The 12,189-nt window shown below is 37.8% G+C and overlaps 1 protein-coding gene across 12 annotated transcripts in view; it reads right to left on the bottom strand.

Moving 5' to 3' along the window:
• The window catches only part of TENM2 (teneurin transmembrane protein 2), a 1,282,302-nt gene that overhangs the window by 678,458 nt on the left and 591,655 nt on the right, over nucleotides 1-12,189 (bottom strand). For 2 of the 12 annotated variants that reach the window (XM_055387579.2, XM_055387584.2), the window contains exon 1: nucleotides 10,366-10,925. The exons of 6 other annotated variants lie outside the window; for them this stretch is intronic. In XM_055387579.2, the coding sequence (XP_055243554.1) occupies nucleotides 10,366-10,411 (46 nt within the window). In that variant the 5' untranslated portion in view covers nucleotides 10,412-10,925. Of the gene's footprint in view, nucleotides 1-10,365; nucleotides 10,926-12,189 lie in introns of those variants that run through there. 4 more of the 12 variants (XM_055387581.2, XM_063706942.1, XM_055387580.2 and 1 more) reach the window with 3 other exon arrangements.

Here is a 12,189-nt window from a genome sequence, read left to right as displayed (position 1 = left end):
TGACTGGTCACCTCCTCCAACCAATCAGACTGGTTGTTGGCCAAGTCTTCATTTACGTAGGATGTAACCAAGTAACCAATGGGAAACCTCTAGAGAGTATTTAGATCCCAGAAAATTCTGTAACCAGTGCTCTTGAGCCACTTGCTTGAGCCTGCTCCCACTCTATGGAGTGCACTTTTGTCTCAATAAATCTATGCTTTCATTGCTTCATTCTTTCATTGCTTTGTTTGTGCATTTTATCCAATTATTTGTTTAAAACGCCAAGAACATGGATGACTTGTAGTCAGGACCCTCCGCCAGTAACAGGTGGACCATGAACAATTAAACCAGCAGTTATATATAGTGAGGATACTGTTAGAATAAGGTAAGTGCATTGTTACAGCATCACAGAGTAGGAGCTCCTAATTTAAACTTAAGGAGGGGTAGTCGAGAAAAACCTCTTGGAGGAGGTGACATTTAATGTTCGGCCTAAAGATGAATAGTATTTAGCCAGGGACAAACTGGAGTGTTAAAGCAGACAAAAAAGATGAGCATCTGCAAAGCCACAGTTAGGAAAGCAGGAAAGACTGGAAGGAATCCTGGAGAGATGGAATGGAAAATGTAGAAGATTGGGAGAGCAGAGGTAGAGGCTCAGAGGCAGGGGAGATGCTGTATGGGGAGCATCCAGTTAACACTGTGAACCCCTTGAGGACAGGAAACACAGCATATCTTCTTGATTTAATAATTGCTAGATTATGCGTTGTAAGTGCTCCATTAATATTTATGGAATATCTACTGGGAATCTTGTGGTACTATAAACCTAAAGTTCTTCTAAATTCTCCATATGGTTATTCTCTAAAAATGTTTAGTAGGTTTTTTGTTTTGTTTTGTTTTAAGGTAGGTTTGGGGGGTGTGTGTGTGTGTGTGTGTGTGTGTACATATACTCATAATGCCTTTTCACAGCTCCATAGGCCCCTATCACCTCCTATTGTTTTATTTCTGACTATTCACCTTTAGGCACTTCTGCTGCAATACGTGGTTTAGGATTTATCCTGGAGGAAACTGAACTAAGAATGCAATCCACGCTAGTGTAAGTAAACAAATATGGGAATAGCTTATTGATAGATTAGTTCCAAGTGTGAGCGATATTAATGTGTGCAAGGCATATTAAGTTCTAAGCCAAGGCATGCGATCTCCACTTAAAAGATAATCATTTATCCCCGAATTCGAACGAAATCTGAATCCCTGCTGTGCTGTTTTTTCTTGCATAAAATGGTGTGTAAGAGTCATGGACAACTCCACTATCAAATAGTTCATGGCTACATTATGTCATTTCCTACACTTTTTGTGCATGAATGTTCCAGAGAAAAACTTGGCAAACATGCTCAACTGTGCAGCAAGTGATGGACTGTCAACAATTTTAGCTTAATATACAAAATAAATCACAATTTTCTAATATATTTTCCAACATCAGGGACACTTAGTTCATAAGAACAAATAAAATTACAACGTATAAATCATGAAATGATTCATTTCTAAGAGTCAAGGGGACTGAATTGGCAGCTAAAAGAGAAATAGTGTTTTGGATGTAATAGTCAAGTGTTTAAAAACAAATTACCTTTTTGTTCTGGTAACATTTAAAAAAAAATCCTCAAAAAAGCTTCTGGAGAATCACAGCCTGTTATAATAAACTATAATAAAGTAATTACAGCTTGGTTTCTGTAAAGGTTCTTGCCATGTAAATGTTCATTTATCTGAAATTTGCTTAAAACAAATAGATTAGATTCATTTCAGGAACAAGAATGACATGACTTTTTTGTTAACACTGATTAATGATTTCAGTTCCTAATGTCATTAGTCGACTATCATCATTTCACCATTTGAAAAATGGTCTCCAGGATCTCTGGGTCTCATCTAGACATGAATTTTTGCCCATTTCTTATATTCTACTGACCTCTAGAGACTATATGTGTGTGTATATAAATCACATAGGCTATGTGATTATAAACACATAAAACATATACATCATAAATGCCATATAGATCAAGAATAAAATGATTTTTGTCACATAAGCCTATTTCATTTAAAAACATATGCTCAATTACATATCTTTTCAAACAAAACATTATTTGTGCATGTTTAATACTAAGCAGGTTGACAACACTTTCCCTCACATTCTTTGCTTGATTGAATGCTGTATAGAACTCAGAGAAGAGTGAATATCAGACAAACTAATCCTATCTTTGGTCTGTGGCCTGCATCAACAGTAAGTGGTAACAGAGATTCAGAAACCCTAGCCTGGTTTTTCCTTAAAGCCAGATTTATGTTTAGTTGGGACAAGATTATATTATATGAGAATCTTCTTCCCCCAAATCATACCTGCCTATATTTATTTTCCAACTCTCCTCCTGATGAGGCAAGACATGTAAAATGTAGAGATACCTAGTGTGGGCTCCAATGGCTTTGTAACGCTTGATTTTTTTTTCTCTCTCTCAATGTTTTTGATTACTAAATATATCTACAACTGAAAATTCAACATGAAAATAATATCTAATTTCAGATTAGATCATAAACTCCTTAAGAATTGTGTCTTTTTCATTTTGGCATCCTTGGTACCTAGAACACTGTGCGTCAGATTGTGAGAAATTAACAATGTCAGCTGGAAAAAGCACAATATTTTATTGGGAATGTACTCATACTGTATCTTATTAGGAATTCACCCCTTTATTCTCTCTGTCTCTCTCTCTCTGGAAATAGATATAGATAAAGATATCTGCACATACATATATTCTCTATAATACATGTGTGTACATACATGTATGTATATAAATGTAACACAAATACGAATACTAAGAGGAATCCTCTACATACAGAACATGTGACTAGATTTGTCAATGATTTTTCTAACAGTTGTTTTACATTTTCAGTTTATGTACTATATTACTGCTTAAATTCTCATTTAAAATATGGGTTGAAAACTATTGTTCATTATACTACATCATCGACTGCACCTGAACATTTAACAACTTCAAGTATGTTTCTTTCTAACAGACTCAGTTTTAATCTAGTGATAAAAGGATATTTTTTAAAGTACCACTGAGACAATACCACTTTTTGCCTTTTAGCATGTTTTGTCAATTTTATTATATAGCATATGTTTTATTGCTTATATTATGTTATACATTTAGAAAGAGAAACAGCTTGTGAATTTGTATTAAGCACCTCAAACTGCCACCGATTATTAATAAGTATGTTTGTCAAATAGAGATGACAAAAGAGTACACTATTTGATGAGACATTGGTACAAAGTGCCAGATATAACCACAGGATTATGAAAGTGTCCAAGCCACAACTGATGTACATGAATATGAGAGGAAATCAAGGTTTTCTTTTTTGGTTCCTGTTTTTTTTTATTTTTTGAGACAGGGTTTCGCTCTGTTTCCCAGGCTGGAGTGCAGCGGCACGATCTCCGCTCACTACAACGTCCGCCTCCTGGATTCAAGCAATTCTGGTGCCTCAGCCTCCTGAGTACCTGGTATTACAAGCTTGCGCCACCACGCCCGGCTAATTTTTGTATTTGTTGTAGAGATGAGATTTTACCATGTTGGCCAGGCTGGTCTCAATTCCTGGCCTCAAGCAATCCACCCACCTCGGCCTCCCGAAGTGCTGGGATTATAGGCATGAGCCACTGAGCCCAGCCTCAAGTTTTGATTCTGTAGTAATATTCAGTAGACAGAAATCTGCTCCCTGTTCTGCAGACTTGGAAGGTGGTCTGGTGACTCCTGTCTTATTCTGCAGTAACAGCGTTTCTGGCAAGGCCAGCTCCACTTCCTATTCTTTCACCATTTCAGCCTCCTTGTGGTATCTAAGAGGCTTTCAGTGTGTGGGTCAAATCCTAAAAATAAATAACTTATCAAGGACTGATTGGCACCCAGTTAATGACTAAAATGAGAATGGCGGAGAATAACTAACTGGGGTTTGGGTAGGAAACCCACATATGCTGTTCTCAACAGCATATATGCAGCTACAGTAAACCATCATTTGTAAATAGAAAGATGTCCCCCCAAATTTAAATTTATCCAGTCGACTTTAGTGAATAGTTACAAAAACCAGATTTTTCTACATAATTCCCTCTTCTGAATGATAATTCGCTAGTTCGGATTTTCCTGCTCAAATTTGCCCTTGCATAGCATTAGCAGAGGTGCCAATGATTAGAGAAATGATTCACGTCAGGTAGTTAGGAAAAAGACAGGGGAGTCAAGGAAGAAATCTGGATAATCCCCATGCTGGAAATTCAAACCCTGGATAATCAGGACCGTACTCTATAGGCAATTATGATTCTGTCCAGTTAAGAGAAATTTGTAATCCATTCAGTTTCAAGCCTATAAAGGCACATTTCTCAAAAACTTGTATTTTGGCCTCCGATGGCTTAAAAAGTTCTCCTTACTAGATTGTCTTCAATTACAGAAATCCTTCCCAAGTACAAGGCTGCAGAAGTATATTAAACCTGCAGGATATCATGTAGCTGGCTGTTTTACAGAGCTTTACAGCACACGCGATCGTGATGCATGATGTAATATGACTGAAGAAACTCATCACAATCTAATGCTATTTATTCACGTCACAAGTGTTGTCTTATATATGGGGGCAGAGAGGTAAACTGTCTTTGACCAGCAGGCTCGGAATAGGAAGAAAAGGGAGGTACAGAGAAATTTATACTAACTTTAAGAATTCTCCACACTCACACACACAAAAATTAGAGCTACTGTGGATTTCAGTAAATCTCTGGCTTGCCCAGCAATAGTAAAGGAACTGCAGTGACCACAGATCTGTGAGTCAGGACAAGGCTTGGCTACGACTGTCGAACTGTCAGAAGAACTGAAGTCAATGATGAGAAGGTAGCTCTGGTGCAAGCTGCAACTTTGGAACTGCATCAAAATGTGGTTGGTGCCTAACAAATAACAGACAATAATGATATGATTGTAAATTTCTATTATACTAAGACACATATCTCCAGTGAATATAAAAATGTGTATGTTATGGATTTGTGAGCGCTGATTTTTGCAGGGCTTTTAGAACCCTCTGCAAACACACAGTGGCAAAACAGTCAAATGAGGCAGGCTGGAGGAAACAGAAAAGAAAATCCAGCTACATTCAAGGTACGAGACAATAATTTCTAAGCCTTTGGGATCTATTTTTTTCCTTCCATTGTAATGCAGTCAAGTGTATGAGTGATGCCTTTTGTGTTTGATAATGTCAAGTGTGAATGTCATGGGCAGCACCCCATCTCTGATAGTATTAAAATGGTGGGAAGATGGAAAGCTTGGAAAAGTAAATGGAACAAATTAAATTAAAGTGGTTGGAGGACAAGGAAAGTCACTCATCTACAGTTTCGTTTTGAGGTGATATTGGTGACCGTGTCCACCTGAATAGGCTGGTAAAATCCGTGTTACAGAGGAAAAGCACGACACTCTACTTACTTAATTGTACTAATAATTATTTTTGCTCCTTCTCATCGTGAACTCTGTTGAAAAGAAAACAGCTTATATGTTCACATATAAACTTCCATTATATAGTTAGAGTAGTCTCCACAGCTGAGCTTGTCAGTCAAATACACTAGACGTCAAAGAGTTCAAGGTAAGTTAGTCAAGGTTTATGGAAAGTAACTGACAACACAGGCAATTCAGAGAGGCAATTAATTCTAATAAATAAAGTATATATGTTTTTAGAGAGATGAAAACCCTTAAAGATCATAAAAATCCATCCTAATCAATGTCAAGAAACCAGAGATGAACATAACACTAATTGATTACACTGAAATAGCATGGAGAGAACATCACACCTTCTAAACCACGGGTCTGATCTCCAACGAATGGTGAAGGTTTTTCTTATGAAAACATGAAAACCAATGCATATACACAAAATCCCTGTCTAATGAGGGTATGACATCTGCAATACAAACAAGAAATTGCAATAATTATAATACGAAGGTGTTTCTCGTAGCCAGTCTCTGTTCCCCAGCGTTTCTCAACCTTACTGCTGAAGTCTAGGCTACTGCAACAGATTATTCACAGGCTTCCAGCCTCTGGACTAGGAGTTCTCAACAGCATTGCTACAAAGGGAAGATATAGGCTACTGGTAGCAATACCTCCATAAGGCTGCAATTTAATGGAAGAATAGATGCCCTGTAGACAGATGTTTCAGAATTTCCTGGGAAGGGTGTGTTGTATGGTGGGACCCCATATTCCAGTACTTCCCTGTCCACATCCAAAGCCTCAGCTCCCCTAAAGCTACCAGATCACCCCTCTCCAGTGGCTATCAAATACCTTGGCTTGCCGTTCAAGACCCTCCATCATACTAGCATCGGTTGTTCCCTTTTGGCATGTGCCCCCTGTGCCCACGCTGATTTTGCTGATCGGGGTTATTTTGTGTTTTCACATTTCACCCCTAATTCAAAGACAGGCTCCTCAGGGTCCTCTCAACCTGCAGCGACCTTTTCTCCCCTGCTCTCCTAAGGGAGGGAGTTAAGACCTGGCACTTTTAGTCCAGTAGGCTGTTTGGCTCATATTTTGCATCTTCGTCAGATTCTCAGTGAGTGGAGAGGCATCTTTTGTTGTTGTTAGGGGTGCAATTTGGCACACTAAGCTCATCGTACTTTGAATATAGTCAGCGCTCGATAGCTACTATTAAAAAAAGAGAACAAGAGGCAAACAACAAACAAACTTTACTAGAAGGTAGAATCTCCCACTAAGTTGTGTAGCTTTCCTTATTTAAAGACAGAAGAAGAAAAAAACCACTATGGGTCAAGTACAAAAAAAAAAATGTATTTGAATCAAATAAAAATAAAATCGGGAACATCCTTAGCCCAGTGGACTTAGAGCATTAATTACAAAATAGAAGTAGCTGACACTTATGCCTTCTAAATATAAGCTTTTTCCTCCCAGAAAAGAGAAATAAATAGGTGTTAAATCAAAACATCCTATGGAGCATTTCACACCTCAGGAAGGAAAACTGACAAAGAGGTGATTCAATGCCAAAGAAGAATCCACCAGCAAAGAACTAGGTCTGCTTAAGGTAAGAAAACCGAAAGCTCTCCAACATAGGTTACACCCTTGTCCTGTCTGCAAGTGCTTTTGTAATACCCTACGTCCCCCTCTCATTGGAAAAAACATATACACTTCCCTTTCACTATTGAAATCAGTTAATTGATCGTTTCCAAAAATAAATACTCCCATAGATAGAGGTCATTGGTCCTGAAATTGCATCAGTTCGTGTCTGGGTACGAGATTCCTGGGCTCCTCTGGGACGTCTTTGTCATTTTATCACAGTGATTACAAGCAGAGTAGTTCCAGCGTGGGTCCCCTCAGTTTCTAGTGCTTATGTTTGCTCTCTGCGTTCCTATTTTCTCCATCAAGCCTTATAGCTTTTGCTTTGGAAATCTGACACTTAATATCCAATGTTAATTACATTTCCTATTCTGAGGAAAATCCTATTGGGCTAATTTTTCAAAATCATATAATGAAAGAACTTCAGTGACAAATCATGTAGGTTTTCGATTGTTTTTTACGGGTAGATCTATTAAGCACTTAATATTCAGTGGGAAAACAGTCTCAGAGCAATGAAATTCTATTACTTTAGAGGTTGCATGCTTTTAATTTCTTAATATTTCATTACATGTTGGCAACTGGTGCATATTTTTATAATGCGTTTGATCATTACTCTTCTCAGGGTATTCTATTTCAGTTCTTCCTCTGACATCATATTTGCATGTTAAAGGGTTTTAGCATTCAGGGATGAAATGTTCTGAATAGTAATGTGCAGTTAAGTTGATTTTTTAAAAACGGAAAACAGCAAACAGACATTATATATAGGGACTAAAGAGAACAATCTCATAATTTTAAAATCGAACTCAAGTTTTAATAGCTTTCTATAGAACATCATAAACGGTAATGATTCAATATAATTCATTAATTAGCAAATTATGCAAAATGCTATCAGCAGAGTTTGGGGAGAAGAATCTTTTTCCTTGGCTTTTATAAGTCTACAGCATTTCTTTTTATCCTGTAAAAAAAAAAAATGCTCTTTTCTTTGCTCTCCAGCAACATCTACTGGAAAATTCAGAAAAATGCTATTTATATGAATCAAATCGTTTGAGTAAGGATAGCTTTGATTACCATCTGCCTAAAAAGTACATGCTGAACTACAATCCAGTTTACAGTGAAATTATTTCTGCTTACTTTAGTTCTATTTTGTTCTCTAAGAAAAGGACAGTTGTTTGGTGAGGCAAAGAGCCAAGTCGCAACTTCAAATTTATCATTGCCTCACCTGGAAGAAGTCATTTTCATAAATAAAAGCAAAGCATATATGATACAGACAACATATTTCTCTTGGCCCATCCTTTCAACACTTGCCACTTATTTGAGAAATAATCATCATTATCAGCAGCAGAATAACAGCTTTCAATAGTTAGGTATAGCTGGAGTCAGAGAAAAATTTCACGCAGGAAAAAACAATGTAGAAAAAAAACGAGACTGAATTTGAGAAAAGCTACTTCAAGATTCTGCAAAGTTTCTTAAGCTGAAAAAAAATTACATGTGATGCGATTTTAAAAACTCACTATGCTACCACCAGCACGATTGCTTCAAACATTCGACAGCAGTGTCTTTTTCTCTTGTCTGCATCTTTCCCTATTCTTTCAACCATGAGGAAAAATTAAGTCTCCCCAACCTGTATCAGGTGCTTCCCAGGGAACTTCCACCGGAGATTATCTCTGGATGATGAAGTATGATCAGACCCACAGTCCATTTGGTCTCTACTCCCCACTACTCAGCAGTTTCTGATGTCCTCATAAAATTGGATTCATAGGCTGCACCCACAAGATGCCATCAGATGGTCTGGCAAACGCGAGACATGCCAGGGTATGATATTGAGGAGCAAGTCCGGTTTGGAAACTTGGGAAGAAAAAATCTTATCTCCAGACAAATACATAAAATATCCTCCCTTCCGTGGCCGCTGAAATCAACAATGCCATAGTAGTGCAGTTCTTTCTAGGACCAAACCTAGTACAGGTACTGAAGTCACCCTTGTATATATCATTGCAGAGGAGGATTCTTTTAACTGAATTTTGTACTTTTAATATTCAGATTTTCTCATAAAAACATTTAAAAATGAATTTTAAACATTCTATGCTATCTTTTAGGTAAAATCTTAGATATAATCTGGATTTCTGTTATCCTTAATTAGAAACTTGGCTAATCAGAGGTGGGTTTGGGTTTTTCTTTTTTTTTTTTTTTTCTCAAATCTCAGTTTATTCATGTCAGCAATACATTTTAGCAGCAGAAGCAATGAACACAGAATCAACAAAGACTGAGGTTAAAAACACATAATCAAAACTTTAAAACAACAGAAGTAGCAACAAAAATCAAGTGCTGGGAGATCATGCATTTTGTGTTTCTTCAATGTTAAAATAGATATGAGCCTTTTAAGCTTCACCCCAAAGCTCTTTAAAGGAGACATGCCATCAAATCTAATCCACAACTCTCATTCATAGCACACAAAAGGGACATATTTCTAAAAGCTACGTACAATGAAAATCCATATGTATTCCACATTTAGGATCCTGATGCAAAGTTCCGACTCGAGACTGGTAATCAGCCCCTCCATTATTGAGCCGCTTAGAATCCAGAAAGGTTTATCAAACAGCACCTCCAGAGTTAACTCCCATTTCAAACTGTCATAATTCAGTTCTCCTAATTATTTACCAGATCCCTTTCTACAACATGCCCTAACCTGATGTTTTAACTTCATATTTCATTTGGGACAACACTTAATCTCTATTTATGAACCATCAACCTGACACAGGTTAAGGAGATATAAGAAGCGCTTCACCCACAAGATCCAAGCCAAACAAACCCCAGTAGCTCGACTTAAATAAACTCTACCCTTGCTAAAACCTCCAGTGAAAAATTATTATAACACATCAGAAGTTCAGTTAGAAGAAAAATTTCAAATGCCAGCTGTCTCCTAGGGTTTAAGTCCCGGAGTTCAAAAGCAGTATCAATTGGATTATTTTTCTTTCCGTTAGCTGTTTAGAATTTAACGCAATGCAAAGTGCTATTCTGATCAAAATCATCTTTCTCATCTCTCTCCTTAAATAAAACGGAGGAGAAATCATTCAGTATAAATGCATTTACTATACAAATCTATTTTCAATTGAATTTGCTGCATGCTCTAATTCATCAAAATTAATACAGGTACTTTCTATGTTAAACAAAAGGAAGCCGACTGAAAAATCGGCTTCTGCTGCGGATGCCTTTCTCAATTACAAAACGGTGAAAACAGAGATTTAACTAAGCCACTCGGTCAAACCCTCCGATCGGCGCTTACCTGCCTCAGCTGAAGGCTTCCTTCCCTTGTTAGCAGCGTGCAGCATCTCTAGCTCGCTCCAATCCTTACCACCGGTCTCAAATTACACTGCTAAGTCCACCCCCCGCCTTTTTTTTTTCTTTCTTTTTTTTCTTTTCTTTTCTTTTTTTTTTTCCAGCAAGAAAATGCTTATTGAAAGTGATTAGTTTTTGTTGTCCCTTTTAAGTCCCTCCTGCGGGAAGGAACAGGGGAGCAATGTGACGCCACCTTTTAATCTTTTGTAAGAGTGAAAAGGCAGAAAAGGAACGCTCGATCAAACTGAGCTGCATACATGCCTAAAACTCGCAGGAGAGGCTGCTGCTGCCTGGCGAAAGCACCGCTAGGCTTGAGTGTAAGAACAGAGAAGAGAGGAGAGTCAATGAATTGTGACAACGTATGTGCATCAAAGGCAGGAGGAGAGAGAGAACAATGAGCGAGGGAAAGACAGCGAGGAGAGAGGGAGAGAAGCAGAGAGAGAGAGAGGGGGAGAGGGGGAGAGAGAGAGAGAGAGACAGAGAACATCAAGAAAAGATAGAGCGGGTTTCAGGCAAAGGATTCTCAGAATAAAGCCACAGTGCAGTGTCTGGCAGCTTCTGTTTTTATCTCAGCGAGCATGATACACTGCCTCTCTCATTTAGAAACACATTCGTGTATCTCCCAGGTTTGAAAACTGAGATAATCGCAGTGTGTCTCTGGGTTTGTCTGATTGGCATTTAACTGTGTGGTATACCTGTGATTTTTTAGGATGCATTTATGTGCAATTTATTTCGCATATTTATTTATGTAGGCAAAAATGAAAGCTGCTAATTTCTACGGCAATTTGCAATGTAGTTTTACTGGCAGATGGAACTCTACTTATCATAACTGCTGACAAACTGCCATGGGTAAACAAAAGAAGAAACAAATGCTTCGTCTTGATAATTGTCTTAAAGAAAAAAAAAAAGAGCCCACACCAAAATATTAGCACTACAAAACCTGTGTTTCCTAGTTCAAGTTTAAACGGTGTTTCTCTTCATTAGTTTTCATTAATAAAGGCAAAATAAAAGGGAGGCCATGGTGTCTGAAGAAAAGGTATTGGAAAAGAAGCTATTAGGAAAGTGAAAAACCTAAATTATTTCTGGTTTCCCTCCAAATGTGACAACAGGATTGCTTTCGTGAGTCCTGGAACAGAGTTTTTGAGTCACTATTGCTACAGACTTTTACTGCATCCTTCTCCCTTCCTGTACCATTTTAAAGAAGGTTCCATTTTTAACACGAAGTCGAAAAGAAATGATTTCCCAATTCAAATTGTTTCAAATGGTGTGTCACCAGCTTTGTTCCATTTCTACTCATCTCCTACCACATGGGGGCTAGGATTACACAGTTAAATTCCCTAAGTGACCTCTTTTATAAGAATGTAAATTGCTGGTTCCAAGGTCAACTATTTGGTATAAGTTATTGGTGAAAATGACTACTTACCTTTCATGGTAAGCAGAGCTAAAACAGTAGTAAGTGAACAGGAAGAGGAGATGCCCAAGCTTTTGACTGGCCATCTCTTCGAAATTAAGCAATTCCAATATCCGAAAGTAAATTCTATGTGCCCTACTTATAACAATTATCATTTTAGAAACATAAAAAATAGAAAAACCCAAGTACACAACCATTTCAACTATCTTATGTCCCAACAACATATCCCCGGACCCTAGGCATCTTGCAATTTGGAATTCCTATGTAAGCCACCAGATATAGAATGAGAAATGGTCCAAGAAGAATAACACTCTCTTCCCCCACACTGGCCACATTGCTGTGCCCAAAGAGGGATTGCTT

This window comes from Gorilla gorilla, chromosome 4 (assembly GCF_029281585.2).
Source record: "Gorilla gorilla gorilla isolate KB3781 chromosome 4, NHGRI_mGorGor1-v2.1_pri, whole genome shotgun sequence".
NCBI lineage: Eukaryota > Metazoa > Chordata > Mammalia > Primates > Hominidae > Gorilla > Gorilla gorilla.
This window is presented reverse-complemented; position numbering and strand designations above follow the sequence as displayed.